Source organism: Fopius arisanus, unplaced genomic scaffold (assembly GCF_000806365.1).
Source record: "Fopius arisanus strain USDA-PBARC FA_bdor unplaced genomic scaffold, ASM80636v1 scaffold00023, whole genome shotgun sequence".
In the NCBI taxonomy this organism is placed as follows: domain Eukaryota; kingdom Metazoa; phylum Arthropoda; class Insecta; order Hymenoptera; family Braconidae; genus Fopius; species Fopius arisanus.
This window is the reverse complement of record NW_011887762.1, coordinates 595,107-615,498: the sequence shown is the minus strand read 5'-3', so window position 1 is coordinate 615,498 and position 20,392 is coordinate 595,107. Positions and strand designations below refer to the sequence as shown.

General features: G+C 35.7%; 2 protein-coding genes across 6 annotated transcripts in view; one reads left to right on the top strand and one right to left on the bottom strand.

Annotated features, from left to right (window-relative positions):
* LOC105264544 (LIM domain only protein 3) overlaps positions 1-20,392 on the bottom strand; it is a 117,651-nt gene that overhangs the window by 37,437 nt on the left and 59,822 nt on the right. The window contains exon 1 of one of the 5 annotated variants that reach the window (XM_011301483.1): positions 1,923-2,276. The exons of 3 other annotated variants lie outside the window; for them this stretch is intronic. The gene's annotated coding sequence lies outside the window, so the exon portion shown is untranslated. Of the gene's footprint in view, positions 1-1,658; positions 1,731-1,922; positions 2,277-20,392 lie in introns of those variants that run through there. One more of the 5 variants, XM_011301487.1, reaches the window with a different exon arrangement.
* Positions 13,681-17,006, top strand: LOC105264546 (uncharacterized). The gene is made up of 5 exons (XM_011301488.1): positions 13,681-13,721; positions 14,856-15,041; positions 15,113-15,240; positions 16,026-16,178; positions 16,700-17,006. The coding sequence occupies exons 2-5, from the start codon at positions 14,963-14,965 to the stop codon at positions 16,736-16,738; spliced, it is 399 nt and encodes a 132-aa protein (XP_011299790.1). The 5' UTR covers positions 13,681-13,721; positions 14,856-14,962; the 3' UTR covers positions 16,739-17,006.

Sequence of the window (20,392 nt, the reverse complement as noted above, 5' to 3'; positions counted from 1 at the left end):
CACCAGGCCCTGATCAGGTGGATAGCACTAGGCCCTGATCATGCATAGCGTTACATTTCCTATCAGGCCCGGGTGTGGTTGCCGTGACAGGGCCGTATCTATGTTACGGCACAGCGGACCAGGACCTGATCAGTCAAGTACGGAAATTTCTACTCGGGTAGGGTCGAGTTGGCGGAGTTGGTTTGCGTTCGGGGAAAGGATTTTTGGTGAAAAATCGACGCTTCTGCCCCAGTGTTTCTCAAAATATCATAAAAATTAATTCCTCTGAATAAACATATTCCATAATCAGATGTATTGCATTATGTACTTATAAGAAATACTGTTTTCCATGCAAATATTCGGCAAGATTTTTTTTTAATGCTTGCAACTTAATTAGCCAATTATCTCTGATTTGTACAGGGGAACAGGCAGGGTCGATATATTATCACAGAGAAATTTCCGATTAAGTACAAATCCATTTCCAAGAGTAGCTCATGAAATGAGCTATTCCAAACGTATTCATTCCACAAAATTCACAAATATCGCTTATTCAGTGAAAATTACAGTCCAAGTGCATTAAATTAATGAAATTGAGAGAAAATATTTATCTTTTAGTTTCTTATCTCTTTTCAATTCATATAAAAATCTCGCAAAAAAGCTCATTTTCTGTTTTTCCAAAAAAGTTATTCACCGAGTCTGCAACAAATATAGAGATAAATATTCACTAAAAATGACAGAACTCATAATTTGTTCACAGATTACACAAGTGACTCACAAAATTTGCATGACAGTATTTTTATTTTTCCCACGAAATTTAGACAAAATCCCTGAATATTGGAAAAACATTGCATAAAAGTTTTGTAATACTTTCTTCGACCAAAGTTCATTTAAAAATTACGGAAAGAATTATCGTTCGCATAAATATTTGTTTGCGTGCAACATAATAATTTTGTTGAATTTTCACATAAAATATAGTACTAATCAATGTAGTAGCACGGAGAGAAATAATCAATAAAAATGACGGACCCTCTTCCATCATTCTGGAGTGATTCTGGACTGATGTGTTTGAGGAAAATTTGACGCACCGGTTACGGAATTTTTATCTGAATTTAGTGGGAAAAATGGGGGTACAGTGAGTGAAATTTGCCAAGGCACTTTGACAATCGTTGAGAAAATAGTGAGTTCGGTATTTTATTCGAAATATTGTGTTGTCTTTATGACGAGTGGAAATGGATTTTCTCAATGAAAATAGAAAAAGGCGTTGGGTGTCACATGGTCGGTAGGTCCCGCGCATCGTGTGACGGTACGTGTCGCGACACCGGATTACTTGGCGCGACTTTCAAGGAATCCGTATCGTTGTCAGCAAGAGCTCATACACACAAACACAAAACTGAGCCAAGTATTGGTTCTAATACAGTGGTAGATTGAAATGGCAGCCATACGACAGAGTGAGATCGAGTCTTAAATGCCTCCAGACTCGGTAATTCGAGCAACCTCGAGAAAATCTCTCGAGTTAATACTCCCCTCTCCCTTTTAGCCTTTTCTCACACCCCCAACCCCACACCTTTTGTCGCTTCTTGACTTGAACGAACCCCTTAATTAAATCCGACGCTACGAAATCCGATCGAAACTCAAGTCGAGTCCAATCAACGTTCTCTAACGCTAATCAAAGGACTTACAGTTATTTTACATTGTGTATTCAGTCTGTTTCATTACTCCTCAGTCAAAGGTGATTTTCTTCAATTTATACTGATGACAAATTCCCTGAATAGGTGTGATCAATCATCTTGATTGGTTATGCCTTCACAGAGGCATTTAAACAATGTCAAATGCAATGGGCTGTATTATTTCTGCACTCGTGCAGAGGTCTTGACACTTTTCCTTCGTCACATTTTGACGTGGAAATTTCTTCATGAGTGTATATTCACGTTTATTTAATTTACCTGGCAAATTGGAGCCATGTGCGGACTTCCTGGCGTTGGGAGCAATCTTGAAGAATTCGATCTTTCCTTCAATTACTAATTACTACCGATATCACAGAGATATTCAATGAAATCACTCAATTTTTATCATTTTCATAACACAAAACAGATCAGAACAGCGAATTTATTATTGTTGTCAACTTAATTATCAACGCAGATTAGTTTTGGCGATTTATTCTATCATGATTGACATGTCAATTCCGTTAATTAGTTTGGTCAATTGTTGTCGAGTTTAATGTTAATTTCAAGTTGTGGAATTGAACAAGATGTAGCAATTATTGGAGACGAGAGGTGGAAGAACGTTGCACCTCGACGGCCGGGTGTAAACTGTCGCGTGCGACATTCGAGAGAACCCAACTAACACCAATGAATCCCCCTCTCTGCCTCCTTCAGCAGCTTCATACCCCCTATTACCCCTCATTTCCCACTACCCTGAGGAAATCCCTTCCACCTAGGGTGAATCCCCACCAGGATACTGGGCTGCTCCGCGGGACAATTCATCCCTCCGTCGGGGGTTTATGTGCGTGAACGCGCCGTTCTATCTGCCTGGATGAATGTCAATTTTTATGGGGCTTTTATTATTTCGGAGAGTGCAATTGAATTTTAATGGAATTCAACGATACATTATTTCAAAATTTCTCACGCTTTTTATTGCATCCCATTAATCATTTGACAACAATGGAGAAATACTTTGCAATTAAGTGAAGTTAATCGGTATAGCTGATTAATTATTTATTCTATTATTATTTCTACAGTTTTTAGATTTCAGGAAAGACAAAAAATCCAGTAAAAAGTTTCGCAGTCTTTCCTAATTACGAACATATTTCCAAAAAATTGCCCTAAGTGATCAGTTAACTAACTACATTTTACCACTTGATTACGAAATTCAATTAAAAGGCAGTGTCTTGATTATCTTGCATGCTTTGCGATAATGACGTATTTTCAATGACAAGAAATAATGTGAAATTGTACGGTGAATTATTTGGATGTAAGAATGATGAATCGAGTTTTCAAATAATCTGGATTTATTTCCCCCTATTCTACCCCTTGTCTCGTGAATCTCGATGTTCGCTCTCCCACTCTGAATCTCTCGGAGGGATATCATCCCCACTGTTATCAAATTCCCCCCACCGTTGGCAGGCTATCATCCCTCTCTGGCCACACCTCCCATTACAAAAATTACACCGACCGTTGATTTAGTGTTGCGCAGCGGTTCTACTCACCATCAGGGGGGGAATGACGACCGAATGAAGTTGAGGAGGGGAGCATTAAGGATCACCAGCCGAATGGGAAACTAAGTAATGAAAGGGTTGCCGGTATGCGAGAATCACGGAATCATTCGCCAGATTAAATTAGAAAAGATACGAGTTTTTTCTTTAACTGGCAAATAGACGGAATCCATTCGCTTTTTTTTTTAATTGCAATCTCATGTCGATTTTTCGACTCTAATGACGATCATGTCATCCTTTTTAAGAGTTGATTTAAAAGGTTACGACTTTGTTGTCTTTGCTCGCTCGATCCCCATCTCTTTTAAATTCATTATTTATGTCAATAATAACCAACGAAAAGAGCCAAGTTAACTAATTGATAAAATTCATTGACTAATTTTTAATATTTTATAAATTACTTTTTCCATTTTTCTTCTAAATAATACTGTCAATAATTAATCATTATTCTTCAACATCTGCGCGTAAATAAATACCAATCAAACTGATACTAATTAAACTCCCGAGTACCAAGCAGCTGAAACTCTCATGAATCTGTGGTAAAGATGCTGATAACGAAATTTCTTATAAGATTAAATGAGCGAGGTTCACAGTCTCTTCTTTCTCTATCTATCGGAGTATGTCTTATCTAATCCATCCACGAAAGAGATCCACGAAACACACATATTAATTCGAATTAATTTATTCTATGCGAATGAATATTATGGAAAGCACGAAGATTAATTATTTAATGAGATCGACTAATTATTTCTTGGTCCTTCAGGCATTCACTTTTACATTTCCTTTCTAAATAACCAATTTAATAATTGTTCATAGCAATAATTTAGCGAAAAATGAGCACCAATAAACCTGATACTCATTAAAGGAGATAGATCTGATCTTCCAATAAACCTATTGCTAATTAACCTCGCCAAAGTCACAAGTAGATGAAACTCTGATCAACTCACAGTAACAATGACAATCAGATAAAAGTAGTTAACAAGATAAAGGGGGATAGGTATGAGGACTCACTCTTCCTCGTCAAGTGAAATATGCCTTATCTATCTCCATCCATTCGACAAACATTTTACTGTCCTCCCATGACGAAACACCTGAAACATTGATGGGGCAGGGTGAAATGGATTAAGCTCCATCGATGACCCCTTTTAATTACCTTGGAGTGGTTCTGATTAATTGAAAGTGAAAAAAAAAATGGAGAAACGAAGAACGAATAATGGGAGAAACGCACCCTGTTGAAGGCGCGCCAAATCCCGATAATTTGTTAATCGAATTAATTGGAGAAGAGTGAAAAAAATGTGGGGTAAAATAATAAAGTTGGAATGAGTTGCGCTGAATTGAGTGCTTCGGATTATATATACGATAAATTCGGCAGCCTCGCGGCGAGGGGCTTGAGAGGGCGGATGAGGAGGTGGGGGAGAAGTACTAATCACTTCTGGGGACTTTAATGGAGGTTTTCTGTACGCCGTCTACTTTGTCCTCGACTTATACTACTCCGGGGTGACTACACTTACTCGCGAATTCAACGAAGATGCGGAAGACGAGGATAAAGCAACCTCTGAGTGCTTCGGATAAAAGACGTCTCAATGTTTGTAGTTTTTATCCTTTCGTTAAAATAATTTTGTCTATTATAAAAGGAAAAACATAGTATAAGGACAATAGGATTCATTATTTCGTTTTTTTTTCTGTCATAAATTACTGGAATGATTGTTTTCTTGGATTAGAAACTAATCCTCGTAATTAGGTGAATAAAAAGGAAAGTTTAAATTTTTTGCCGTCGTAAAATCCTCAATTACACGTAATAACGAGACAAACCACCAGAGAGAGAACATAATATCAGGGGTGGGAGAGTGAATCGAGCGGCCCAACAGGTTGTCAATTCTCTCGTCTTTTTGAGACAGCTGAGTCCCATCAGGGTCAATGAGAAAAGAGACTCTACCAAAATTCATTTCCCTGACAGAAGATAAAATATTCAGAGGAAAATACAGAATTTATTTCATCTACGACACTTTAACATATTAAATTGGCGTTCATTGAAAAATATCAATCGCCTGTTAACTTTTTAACACGCAATCAATTCCATAGAATAAAACTGATAAGCCATTTTAATAAAGTCAATAAGGATATGATATCAATGAAGATGAGGTTAAAAAAAGATTAAGAATTATGAATAAGAATAACTAACCTCTCAAAAAGATTCGCTGTTGGAGGAAAGCAACAGTTGCTTGAATTTACTTCAAGTATTGAATATTATAGTGGAGCAAAATGGAATGCTAATAACTTTTCATTTGTCAAAACTATGGCGGACTTTTTTTACATTGAATTTGTTTACAAACAGTACACGGAGAGAAATATTCATTAATGATTACGGAACTCAAGTCCACTTACCCATTACGCGATTAATTTGAAGAATTCAAGTGATAGTAAACTGTTTTTTTTACAATCAATTATGCTAAAAATCACGTTATTTTAATTGAATGTTCTCCCGGTAAATCACCGAAATCAAACTCAAGTTCACTGAAATGAACTTCAAAGTCACGTGAAGTTAACTTTGTTTTGAAGTCATGGCCTCACTCAATCGATGAATAAATAGCCGCTTGATATAAACTGATTTCGAGTATGAATGAATGTGCAATGAGACGAAATCTTTACCTGCCATTTTTTAATTGAAAAAAACTGATCAAGAATTACATTTTTTAGTTGAGTAACATGGTAGGTACACTGATTAGGATTATACACTGACAATGATTTGGTTAATATTAGACAGATTCGGCAATCTATTATCTAATGGCTTAAATTTATAAATATAAATACAGTTGACAGACGTAAACGGTATCGACAACGTCAACGAATCAATCGGTGATACTTGCAGAACCATTCGTTCAATTCGATTCGATAGTTGCTAATATACGCAGAGATACAGTGTGTGTACCCCAATTCTTATATCAGTATCTTCGTTAATAAATGTCATGGAACAGACATGTGGAGTTGCTATTTCGACTTTTTCCCTATTATGGGCTATTTGTTAATCAATCAACGATATGTTTTCCCACGGATTGAAATCGATAGAAGAGTCCAAATAATTGATGTCATTACTATTAATTAATTCTCCATTTTTGCATTCCATTAAAAGAATATCTTTATAAATTCTTCAATTACCATTCGTTTCATTTGATGTTTTTTTAACTGAATGAGTTCTCTTCAATGAATCAGAATAATCTAAGAAATATAAAATCAATCTTTCGAATAATACTGAATTGGATATTTTTAACCACAATTACATGAAGAAAAATATTCAAGCAGAAAATTTAGTGGAACTATGGCAGATTTTTTTTTCAAAAAGTTGTTTAATATCGTCCTTTCCAATTCCTAATCATTGTAATCATTCTACTGGACAAAATTCGAGATTAAAGATTTGACTTAAGTAGTTGACTGCCTTAAGTACACGGACAGCAAATATATATAAAATTCTAAAAAAAACCCTTGAAATTCGCGAAAAGAGCAACAACGAAGATACATGCGTTTGGTATTTGTGATATTGGGGTCTCAACTCGGACAATCCCGGATATTGATATCATGGAAGATTCTCCATCATCAGACAAGAGCGAACTCTAGTCAAGTGAGAGATAAAATTGGTAAAAGAGGATGAGAAGAGTACGCGGACCTTCGTTTTGGTAGTTTCTCGACATCTCCCAGGGTAGGAGATCCAAGTCGAAGTCAGAGTGCTGGTGATGTCTCTTTTCCACTCTTTGGGGGGATCCAACTGGTTCCTCCACTCATGGGCCATCCGTGGGATTTATTATGCATGGGGCTGATGTATCGGACATCAGACGTGGAGAAGAGGGGGGAATGGAAAACCCGAGGGGACAGAGGTACTCTCCAGAGTGGACTGGGTCTGGGATGACGGCTCAGGACAAAGACGGAGATGGAATGCAACAGTGGGGGAAAGTACTTGCAGACTTTTACTCCTCTCTATCTGTTTCTCTCCATCTTCTTTCATCCCACCGCCCGCATCTCCTACGAGATCGTAGAGTGTATTGCTTTCTTTCGGCCAAACCAAACCCACTCCTATATCCTCACGTATTCCTTCTCTTCTTCATGCTTTTCTTTTTTTTTACGGGATCCACATGAGAACTTATTATCTATTGCCATGAATAACGACGCAACGCTCCGATTTATTAGTACAATTTTCCATTCTATCTTATATTCATTGCATTACAACCATTGTATATATTGACTATCTTTCAATCCACTCTTATCACGCTTACAGATTCATTGCAGGTGGTTACCCATTATTTATATACTTTCCTATGATTTTTAATATTTTTTTAGCTTGATTAGTATAATTACTAGTGCACGAGTATAAGAAATCTTGTCATTTTATCAAAATAATAAATTTTTATATTGTGTATGGAAACAAAAGGATTTTTTGGAAATACACAAGTTTTGTCTATTTTCTTGAGCTGTTCGAATCCAATATTTCCAAATTTTTTAGTAGAATAGAAAAAAGTATCAAAAAAGAAAAGACACCTTTCAAGAATAGGTTTCAGGCATTCAAACATTTTTCAGGTTAATAAAAAATCATGGATAATTTCATTATTTTTATCGTCGTTGATAAAATGGCTCTGTGAATTCTTCATTATATTGCGAAATTACCGGGAAAACACAGTTATGAATATTGATTCCACTGATTAATTTATTGGTTTTTTCGCCACCGAACGTAGTATTGTGGCAATGATGTTGGGTTAGTTTTACCTTAGGGTTATCTTTTTCGTCAATATCACTTTACCTCCTTTTTAATTAATGATGAAAAAATGATTATAATATTCTTGACTGAGTAATTCAAAAATGTCAAGGAGATTTTAATACCGCAAAAAATTGATTTGAATGTGCAATATCCTTTTGACTATTAATCAATAAAAAATGAGAAAGAAAATATAAGTTGGATATAGTTTGTGAGAGTGTAGATTCAACTGCTAAGAGCTTTTGTAAAGACGCAGGGGGCTCCATTAGGCGACTCGGCTGTCTCCTGAGTCCATTACAAGATGAGCCAGCAGTCTCTCCCCTTTTTCTCATTCCCCAGCAGCCCCCACCTCTTTCAATGTGCATTTTCTCGGCCAATGTATCTCGTAAAATTAACCAGGACACAGGAACAGCAGATATTTACCCGAGGAGATTCAATTGGACATTTCGGTGTTCAGATTTGTTACGAGAGGCAGCCCCCTTTGAGTGCCGATATCAATCTGAATGCAGGCAGATGGCTATCGATGATATAAAAAAAATCCTCGAATTAATTTCCTCAGACGTAGATGGCGGGAGACGAGGTGGAGAGAAGAGCGTTTACTTTGAAAAGGGGGAAATGGAATCGGCGCGTCAGAAAGAATTCACCCCGGGTAAAGACCTGATGTTCGTCTGAATGGCCGTCGGAAGTGAATTCAGAGTGCCCATGGCCTCTGTGTCACTGTACACACACGCCAGATACCCCTCAGCTATTTTTTCATCCTCTTCTTCTCTTGGAATTTTATTTTTTTCCAAATACCACTCTGAGGGCATGAGGAAAGAGAGGAAAGGCTACTCTCGGGATACTTAGACTAAAAGCTGTTACGTTGTATGCCTTGTCGTTGATTTATTCACTCGGCCGATCTTTCAGTCGAACTACCTGGGACAGCGATTCAAAGTTCGAAATTTGGGAATTCATTAACTGGAGACTAAGTCAACTTTCAATTCTTTAATGAATTAAAGTCGTTTAATGAATTAATTTTTTCAGTAGTCTGATGAACAAACTATTTTTTTCTGGTAGAAAAGATGACAAAACATCCTTTTTTTATACAGAGCGAAGAAATTTCTCAAGTTTCAATATTTATATGGCTCCATATTGATTTATTTAGACAAGATTCGAGATTTGCCGATTATGCTCGTGAATACGTCAATTTTCGAATATTTAATGAATTTCAATTTTAAATTCTCTAGTAAAATAAAATGGGATTCATGTTTTGAGGCACCTAAAAGACCAAAAACATCAGTTTCATAATTTTTCGGTTATTATTTAAGAGACAGGCTCTAGCTATTTAGCTTCAGTGGCACGGCAGATACTTCAATGGCACTCTATCGACCGTTACTTTTAACTTTTCTGATGAGGTATTGATGTATCAACTTGACCAACATGCCGAGACCGCTCTTCGTGTTATTCTGCGACCACGATGAGCACGTGGCGGTGTTGTCGGTCCTAGAGACCACACATGTTGGTACACTTATAAAGATAGGAGACACGAAAAAGAATAAATGCCTTAGAAAAACCTAGTAGATTACTCTATTATAATATCTTGGCATGTCACCTCGGTACTAACCATCATTGACTGAATACTATGAACGGTGTACCACTACGATACTCTACGATAGCTATTCGATTTCATTTTAATTCAAATGAAGATATATCATTTACTCATTATGTCCTCAAAGATGGCGCGTCAGGGGAGCGGGAGGAGGGGGGCGGGCTGAAGACATTACGGATAACGATATGTTGATTTCCGTAACTCAATTAATTGAGGCTCTGGAAATCATTTTTGGGGGAAACAATCAGGTGGGGAGATATGATTTTGAATACACCGTTCTTTGCGTTATCTAGGGTCACGACGAGGACGTGCCGCTGGAGTCGACCCCAAAGAAGACACATGTTGATACAATTAGAGATAATGGACATATGAAGAGATGAATCAATTGACGTCATTTGTTATGTACACAATTTATGTCCATAATATCCCAACGCCATTAATTTTTAAAGCATTTACAAACTTTTTCTGATTATATACACAAGAACACCAAGGATACTTTACATAATCTTATGCAAACTTCATGCGCATCTTTCGGTATCATCATTCAATGCAAGAAGTTGGAATACTTATTCAGTATACATAAAAACTACCTGATACCATGCTGTGAAATTGAGCATATTTGATGCATCGCGAAATATTGGTAAATAAATTGCAAAGAAATAAATGGAGTCCCTCCTCAAATGCTTAGTCTCACTACAATTTTATTGTATATTTCGGAGAAAATCATGGATATTGTAATACAAAAAATTATGCCTAACTTTTCTGTAGTAAATTGGTAAAGTAGGGTAAGTGCATTAATGTTAGAGTCGATTATTGATGAATATCTTATAATTGGATAGAGATAGCGCCACTTTTGTTTCAACTTTTTTTGTAGTCGACATTTCTAGCTCTACAAAATAGCCTATGAAAATTTTTCCGTCTTTATTATATATTATTTCAGAAATATCGCATTACAGGTAATTCTAGGTGAAGTACACAGGGTCAGTTTACCAATTCACAACAGATTTTATGAACGATATCCATAACTTGTATATTATTTCCTATTAGCTATTCTTCGAATGTGAGTCAGGGGAAAAGAAATCCATCGATTCTGTGAAGTAATGAATAGCTCAGACTTGTCCTCCACTTCCTGAACATAATCTCGGTCATCTAAAGTTTGGAATTGTTTAGATTCTAAACAATTCCAAAAAATTTCAGAATGTTCAACCGTTCAAGTGAGCAATCGTGTTAAAAAATAGAATAGAAAAATTAAAATAAATCTTTTACGATATAAATAATTTTTTCTATTAATTTACAAGCCTCGTGGTATACTTTTCGATTCAAATTATGAAGAAATATGGAAAATGTTTATAACCATTCACATATTATTGACTACTGTGGTAATCCTCGAGTTTTGACCGTGCAACACCGCATTTAGCGAGGTGCTCCGCATCTACCTTGCCGACATTGCTCAGCTGTAAGAACAGCGTTGTCAATATTTTACAATCGTAATAGCGGCCACTTTTTTTCAGAACCTTTCAAAAATCAATCACAAATATCTCGCGTATTGTATCGGTTACCCTAATTTTTCTCGCCGTTAAAATATTCCCCATATTGTCAAGTAAAGGAGTAAATTTTTTTTTATGATGATGAGTGCATATCCGAGTGCTCTCTTCAATCAAAGCTAACGAGTTCACGTCTTTCCATAAGACTTTGTGCTGCAGGATAGATGTTTTCACTAATTATTATCACGCTAAAATGGATGGATCGGGGGACCGAAAATGTGACTTGCCTATATTCATATGGAATTTATTTAATTCATACTCTCAACTATTATATTAAAAAAAATATAGGTTGTATTGAATATTGTCGGTATCGGTTGAACATCCTCAGGGAGACTCCGGGTCTCATCGCATTTGTCTGAAGCTGCAGCTCATGTGGTGTCACTAATGTAGAGAACATATACTTGACGCAAATTGTTCAAATTGAATGTGCTGTGGAGATTCGATTGAACAAAAACAGCGGTTGCTTCATGTCGATCTTTACTCAATTCATGTCTATTCATTGGATGTAAGAAAATGTCAATGTTAAAGCGAAGTTCATGACAAAATATTGTCAAACATTAATGACAAAGGATTGGCAACATTAGGCATCATTCCTGCCTGATTAATTGATCATAGCTTATATATACGAAAGCTTCTTTAAATATTGCTAGAAATCTCCATTGTTATGCATAAAACCTGTATAAGATAGTGTGAAGTATTCTTATTTTTTGTATGTAACCTGCATTATGCAAACCTCAACTCATTACCACCAGAATTAATATTTCAATAGTAATATTTATTTAACAAAAATGGGAAAATAAAATCGTCGGATAATACGAAGATAATAAATTCGATATTTCAATAGAAATTTCGATGGGTATAATAGAATGATATGAGTGAAATGGCAATAAATAAATTGCTGAGAGCCCAGTGAGTACACGATAAATATGGGGGTGTAGGTGAGGCATGTGGAGTAGAATTGGGATGGAATATTGCTCAGCTAGAGACTGGAGAAATCTCCACTATTATCGCCCCAATCCCTTGCCGTCTCTACCGGAGGATTCGACTGACTCACGATCAAACTCACTCTTTTCCCTCAAAAATACAATACCCCAGTGAAAAAATAATAAGTTGAATTATTCTGATCGCCTGTTTGAGACTTTCCTAGTAATTCTTTGTAATTGGAAATAACTTTATCGGTTTTTTTTCCAGGGATCACCCCAGTGCTTCCCCTTGCTCAAGTGCTGCTCAAAGCTTTTCCTACTTCAGGGGCGCTGGGTAATACGACTGAGACACCCAATAAGGTCGCTAGAAAACCCGTTCACCATCAGTAATTGCCTTATTGGCATTAATAAAACGTGCTTCATTCAATTTAAAAAATGTTGAAAATATTGTAAGTGTTTTACAATGAGTAATTAAACCGATTTTGCGTTATAATCAAAGGCCTATCATCGTTATTTACAATCATATCCAAATTGCATCAGCATTATTTTCAATATTCAGCCCTTTGGGTATAACGCTAGTGCATCCCATTAGTGTAAATGCAATGCAGATTGTAAAATGTAATGCACGAGAAGAAAAATCAATTCGTTTTATATGCGAGAAATTGATTAAAAGTAAATCCTGCTATTCATTTCTATGATGACAAGAAAAAAGGAATGTATTTATAGAATCAATAAACACTCATTTTATTACTGAAGATTTCTTTTTCATTTAAGAAAATCTATGGGTAAATATATATATCCGGAGTCATCTGCTCTTAATATTGTATAATACATATGTAAGAATAGGTGAGTGGAGAATAAAGTCACGTAATAAAATAAGGGGACAACTGATAAGATAAAATTAGTATAATATACCAGTCAATCTTAATTATTTAAAAATGCAGAACTGAAAAATTTAAAATCCATTAATGAATATTGGTTTTCAATCTAAGAGGTCAGGCCAAATGAAAATACGACTGCAGTCACTTCCAATTAATATTTCCATTAATTTTTAACCGAGATTCAACTGCATTCTTCGAGACATAAATGTTCATTACAGATGATAATGTTTCATATCAGAACGGTGGGAAAGTAAAAAAAAGGGAAAAAAGGAAAAGGAGGGTAAAAGAATGAAAAAAGGACGGAATGAGTGGAGAGTAAGGTGTGGTAATAATAAAAGACAGAGAGCATGAGAAAGTGAAAGAGAGAGGAAAGAAGAATAGGAGGGAGGAGAGAGTTGACTCGCTCGAGCGATATTTCACGGGTTTCGCGTGCCGACGAACTTTAATAAGATTCGTTCCATCAGGTATGGGTCGGCCTCATATTAAGTCGGTGGAAAAGGTACGGGGGGGAGTGAGTTGGAGAATGAGACGTGTAATAAAGTGAGTTTTTAATTTCCACGGGTGCTGGTGTGGTCCGAGAGGGGGTTACCCACCCCCTTACGTCTCAGCAATGTACCCGTGGCCCTGTCGGCTAGTATTACTAGATAAATCACCCAACAGGCAATAACCCCATACCGACATTACCCCCCACCATTACCATTCAACCGATCCCTGCAACAACTATAACTCTTTGAACATAAACAACTGAGTTGTCGAGCTTTCAAGTAATTTTTGCTCGCTATTTTAGATAATTAAAGAACGTTGTTGGCGTTATTTCTTTATTTCATACACGGGCAAACAAATCTAAATATTACGTGGTAATTAACATATAATCTGCAGGCCTAAGTTTTATTCTTATCATGCGAAGAGAAATATATGATAAGAGTTCTGTTTGTTTCTGTCATTCCGGAGTGAAATGTAGTCGGGGAAAATCGTACGATATGCTTAGGCAATTTTTTCAGGACGTTCTAATACTGGTACATTGCGATACAAGTGAAAAAAAATACTTTCCCGGAATCAGTGAAGGAATTGTAAAGTCCACTATTTTTTGTGAATATTAATTTTCGCGCAGTCTTACATTAAATCAAGAGCAAAACGTGCAGCAAAAAATGAATATTTAACTTGAAACCCATAAATTTCATGGAGTGAAATTATGGAGTGAATTTTTTCGTATATTGAATACTCTTATTTAAATATTTATTCATAATTGGATAGATTTTCAAAGGGTCGACCGATAATTTTTATTAACCTTTAGTTTAGTTAAAATTCAGAGAAGGGTATAAATGACGATTCTACTTGGAAATATTCTAAAAGCAGAGCAATATTTTTTACAAATGTATTGAAAACCTAATTTTAGGGATTACCACGTGGTTAAATATTTTTTATTCAGTTGTGTTCATAAAATTTCGCCAGTGGCAATGTCGAATGTCCCGCAAAACTATGAATTTTTAAATCTCTTATTCGCTAATAGTTGACTGACAAGACCAACAATCTTGTAATAACTATAACTATAATAATAATAACTGATAACTATCACCATAGTTATGAATTTTCAATTACGGTAAAAGTTAAATAAATGACAAAGGACAATGCGTAATTTGATCGAATTTTCCAGGAAAATTCGAAACTTTGGAATTTTTCGGTTTTTAAAACATACACATATACAAACATACGCATGCACATTCGTATGCACTTCGACTGAAAGCAGATGGGGTTATTTACTGCAAAGTTTAATGAAAATGAACCATGAACTAAAATTTCCATGGTCAAAAATGAATATTGTCGTCTTGGAATCGACTTTTTATGGAATAAGTTACTCAATTACATTCACTTGTTATTGACTGGAAACCATTATTGGCAGTTATATAATATGATTATTCTGTGAATACAGAACGTAAAATTTATTATTACCATTATTACGAATGTAATATCCAAGTTTACGACTGAAATAGGTGGACTGGGAAGATAAATAGCCGAGGAATGCTACTCACAGCTGCATCTGTTGACGAATCCTGACTAAAGAAACCGCAGGAGAGATACGTCGGAATTATTTGCAAACATGTTGGAAGCAAAGTCGAAAATATTTATTGGGGTTCTACTGACTATACTCTGCAATAATTGCAGTGGCCAATTTTATGGTAAGTTCCTTCATAATACGATCCTCTGAACTAAATCAGTATTTTACCATTTTGTTTTTCTGAACTACTAGTGGACCACAGTTTAGAACTAGGCTCCGAACAGGTCTTCAAGCCCTCAAAGATCGCACACCCGATTGTTCTCACAACAACTCCCGGAGACCTGTGTAGGGAATTTTTGGGAACTCCAGAAGCCACTTGGGTGAGTCAACCATACTGACACAAAATTACTATCATTTGGCTGTTAATTTCCAAATCAACATAATTTCATAATTAATTGATCAGTTACATCTCTTTTTAAGATATGACTTGATTTTCTGTTGCAAAAATCAATATAAGTGATATGTTTTAATTCAAAAAGAACCCTCAGGAATTTTTTGGTTCCTATCAATAAAAAGTCATAAACAAAAATGAGTGAAATAGAACTTTTGAGATTGTCTTGAGGTTTCGATGTGTTAAAAGACGTTTAGATTTCTTCGCCAAACCAAAATGACATTTTCCACGATAACCGAATCGCAGATTATGTGTAATTCTACACGAATTTTGATTTTATCGATTCAACCCAATGCGGCCTGGGGAGAGCTTCATTTGAATATCAGCTTTATTACAGGGAACAAGATTCACTCGACTTATCGATTCAATCAGTCCATCGGAATATATTTTTCATCAATTTATACAAGCAGAAAAAAATTTAATTGAGGATTATTAGTTGGGAAATGATAAGTATATGGACAACATTTTCACTCTCGTAGTATACACGTAACTTCACTCTAAATATATAATTCATTATGCGATTCAACTTAATGCTTCTCAGATGAAAGCAATTACTATCAGCCGTAAGATTTAATTTCTTTGGAATGTCTGCAACAACATAAAAGTTGCTCCAAGCAAAAAGCCTCTCAATAAATTTTTTTTTTCATCTGGGCACTTGAAATCACGCTGAATAAACATGCGCCCTCATTCTATCCATAATTTGTTTGTTTACAGGCGAGTTATGCATACAGGGCGGATATCTGCACTAGACCAATTAGTTGTCGCAACCGGCCGAGTTTTACCATTCACACAAGACCAGGAAGTCCACCTGAGGGGATGCTTTGCGCTCTTCACATCAGTGGCAATGATCAAGAGGCAATTAAATTTGTGAGTGAAAATTTATTTAACAATTCACTCTTGACCTACATGGAACATATGCTTTTAATCTATATACTCCATATATACTCAAATGGATATCTTCAAGAAAGCTGAAATTCGGTGATTCTCCCATTTTATAAAGATTTCAAATCTTTATAAAATCAATTTTCAGTGGTAAAAAATACAATCAGAGATCAGGACAACATGGCCTAAACAAAAAAAGGAAAATGAAATCAATTGTTCATTCTTCACCCTAGACCAATAATTACAAATAGCCCACCTTCAAGAATGTAAATTTATAAGGTGAACTGAAGTAGTTTGTAATAATAAGTACATAACAATGCAAATATCTTAATTGTTATGATATGCTCTTCAAAGTAATTTCTTAAAAACTTGGTTGTTTCCGAAATGTTTAGGAAATGAAAAAATGGAATTATTACTGTCATTTGCTCTACATGCTCCATGCATATATCGATAAATTAACAAAGCGAATGTCCTAAAATTTCATCGAAGGAATAATTTTGATTCAGGTTTGCCACAAAGGATCATGCGTCAAAGCAGCATCATAGGAAGAGTAAAAAATATTGACCCGAGAGTAATATATTCGTTAAACAAACACCAGTTCCTCCATCCATCCATCTTCGAGAACAGTTACGCATATAATTCTCCAGACACGAGTCACAGACATCAACATTTTTCTGTGATAATTCTAAGGCTCTACATCTCGTACCGGAAATCGATAATTCGTGCAATTAAATAAACAATTAGACATTAGATAACTTGAACGTCAGACATGTATACTTGTGAGGACGTTGAAGATTTCGAGCTATTACTGACATTTGGACATTATCATATTCATGAATGAATAATCTATTTCTGAATTAAGAACATTTCATTGAATCAAATGAGTTTTCTCACTAATAAGTTTTTCAATTTAATAATTCTTCCATGTCGTCTTTCAGAATAAAATTTAATAGTAGTTTGTATACGTGAGGCACAATTAATAATAATAATGATTCATAAGTGTGTGAATTATTTCGTTTTTTGTGTACTATTTAGAGTCATCAGACGCTGTAAGGGTTATTTAACCTTGTAAGGTTAATTAATCGAGGCTTATTTTAGACTAAACCTGTTTCAAGCCTGGCTTTGCAGGCTTCCAGTTCTTTTGGCATACCTCATTCCGAAAATATCGGGATTTCTTTTTCCTTGCAAACGCTAAACGGTAAATACCGGAACTGTGAATGCATCGAGGTCAATGACGACCATAATTACTTTGTTGTAATAATTCTGCGCATAACTTTGCCTCCAACGAATCTGGTAAATGAATTGAAAGATAACTCGATATCATTTTTCCAGAAGCATTTTTAAAGGAGTCTCTCAAAAATTATAGTAGTTTCAAAACATAATGATTCTTAGAATTCCTGTTGAAAATGAATTATATCAAGCAAGGGAATTATTGTTTCCCATGTTAAATCAAAATGGCTGTGACGCGACGTTGCCAGAAACTCGCTAAATGCACCGTCACAGTATAGAATGAATTTGGCAACGTCCAAGCCTAACTACCGCGTTAATCGAAGTCATTAGCCTAGCTTATCGAATAGAATTGCACCATTCGACGACACGTGGTACATCCTACATGGTATTATACTGATAATTTTTTGACAATTTCCTCTGGCAGTTGCTATATATAACAAACAAAATATGATCCAGTCAAATTAATTCCACACCACACATACAGATACGAAATTCTCATTTCTTGACTGTGACTTTAGTCTCATGGTGCAATTTTATTGGCCGACATTTGGGTCGGAAAACTAATTCCTTGAGTACCACACTTCTTCTAGCTTCAGAATCATCTGACATTTCCCTCCGGATTCCCTGTGAACAAATGAAGGTATCATATTTCCAGAAGAGATTTTTTAACCTAGAAAACTTGACTCCTTTAATTGTTTGTAACGAACCTATCCAGAAATGCTCAATAATTTTGAAGCTCCGGTGGTATAATAAGTGCCAGTTCACCCTTTAATGGAAGTTTGAATTTCCTTTCAAATAAAAAGGACTCGTAACTTAATATGTATTGAATTATTTGTTGAAATGGTACTACATACTTCCCAAACTCGAAAACTAAAAAATCACTACGGAAAAATAATGTCCAGAGTGTTAAATGCCCCCATCCCAACAGTCAAGAAATATACTAGTCCAAGCTTTTGGGATACGATTTTTTTTTCTCGTGGGGAGTTGGCGTTCGAGCCGAACGCAAGAACTGGCCAATCTCAAGAACCAACTTCTGTGTTACCCATAATTTTTCTGAAATTATTCATCAAAATTAACATCTCATCTTCGCGAAAACTCCCGAGTTGAAACATATAATTGTTTTGTCGTCCCTTCTGTGTACAAGGGATCGACATTAAGTAGAAAAATCCGCTGAAATAGAAATAAACGTTTTCTCAGTTGATTCCTGACGGATTTAGGCAGCAAGAATCCGTAAATATTAGTCGTCCATTCACAATTAGCTTCCAACTTCAAAGAAATGTTTAGAGTTAAAAAGGGAATATTTATTTTATGCTGTGTAATTTTCATTAAATTTCCATAAAAAAGATGAAAATAACAATTTGACCTCCCAATTAAGGGAATCGTCTTTTTGTTTATGTACAATTGTCAACCGCTAAGAATTTTATGCTAATGCTCGCAGGAAGAAAAAAGGACTCAATCTGTCAGTACAGTATCACTCTTGACGAATAGTTTAAAAAAATTCTGATTATATTTAAATGATTTAATGATACTGCTTCAGAAAATCGTCCTGTTAATAATGAACTTAAATGGACTTTCTTGATCATTTTCAACATTAGATAATTAATGAAAATCATTTTTAGGAGAGGATGATCGATATGTAAAAAATTAATAACTTATTGTTGGAGTTAATCCATGAACATGTGCAAGATAATTATCCTCTATAAAGCAAGATGTTTGTTATCATCAAAACTTAATGAAAATATCAAGATGATTTGTGCGTATTTTCATTTGGGGTATACCGTTTTGTTAGTATGGATAATTTAGTTAAATCAATGGATATTTGATAAAAAAATATCTTGTTTTCATGATACATATCCATGTAGAATGAGCACATCCCGATTGATTGTTTGTCCTGTTTCCCTTAAATGATAATGGACAGGTTCCCATGAGACTACACGTGTCATCGAACGTTTAGGCATGCACGGTCGTCTCCGGTCAGGGTATACGGGCAACATACAAGAGCGCACTTAATTATCTTTACGTAGTCCATTAGCTCCCAGAAACGATGTGGGAGCTAATGCGATTCAGGTCAGCTACTGGGCCTCTATGAGAGTACCACGGGCAGATAAATTTTTCAGAATAATTATTGTACCACACTAAACAAGGAGCGCACGCCCATAGAAGACGTCGCTTGATATTACCTTAACAAATTCAGTTGAGTCTTTTTTTCTGATTAGATTGAATGAAATGAAATACCATGTTAATCTAATGGAACATATATTTTCCCATGCTGTTGGATGCACACAACTGTTTTTTTGATTCAAGCCAGTATATTCGATTGTAGTTACCAAATCTCGGTTATTGCACACCTTAATATAAAATAACGTACGTTACTCGGGCATAAATATTGTATTTCACCCGTGCGATAACAAACCGAGTGAAAGGCTAGGGTTGTAAACCTCCCACGCGCGAAAAAACAAACTAACCCCCTTGAAATTTCATGAACAGTTTAGTACCATTTTACAACACAGTCACACTAAACACGATTAAAGAACAAGACATGCTACTTAGATTTTACTGAAACTTCAGAAGAATATCAGAATTTTAAGCAGCAATTCCCAGGTGGGGAAATCCAAGCTTGGACGATGGGTCCAAGCTTGGATCAGCTTAGGATACCAAGCTTTGGAATTCCTAGCTTGAACCAAGCTTGATTCAATATATCATATCTAGGTCATTCCAAGCCTTGGAATTGCTAGCTTGAACCAACCTTGATTCTAGGTTATTGTCATGGTTAAACCAAGCTTGTTGATATAATGCAAATACAAGCTTGTATACCAAGGTAGTTTCGATCATGGCCCAGGTTTGGAATTCCGAGCTTCAACCACGCGGCTTCAACCAAGCTTGATCCAATATATGATGTCTAGGTCATTCCAAGCCTTGGAATTGCTATCTTGAACCAACTTTGATGTTATGGAAATAGATTGTTTAAC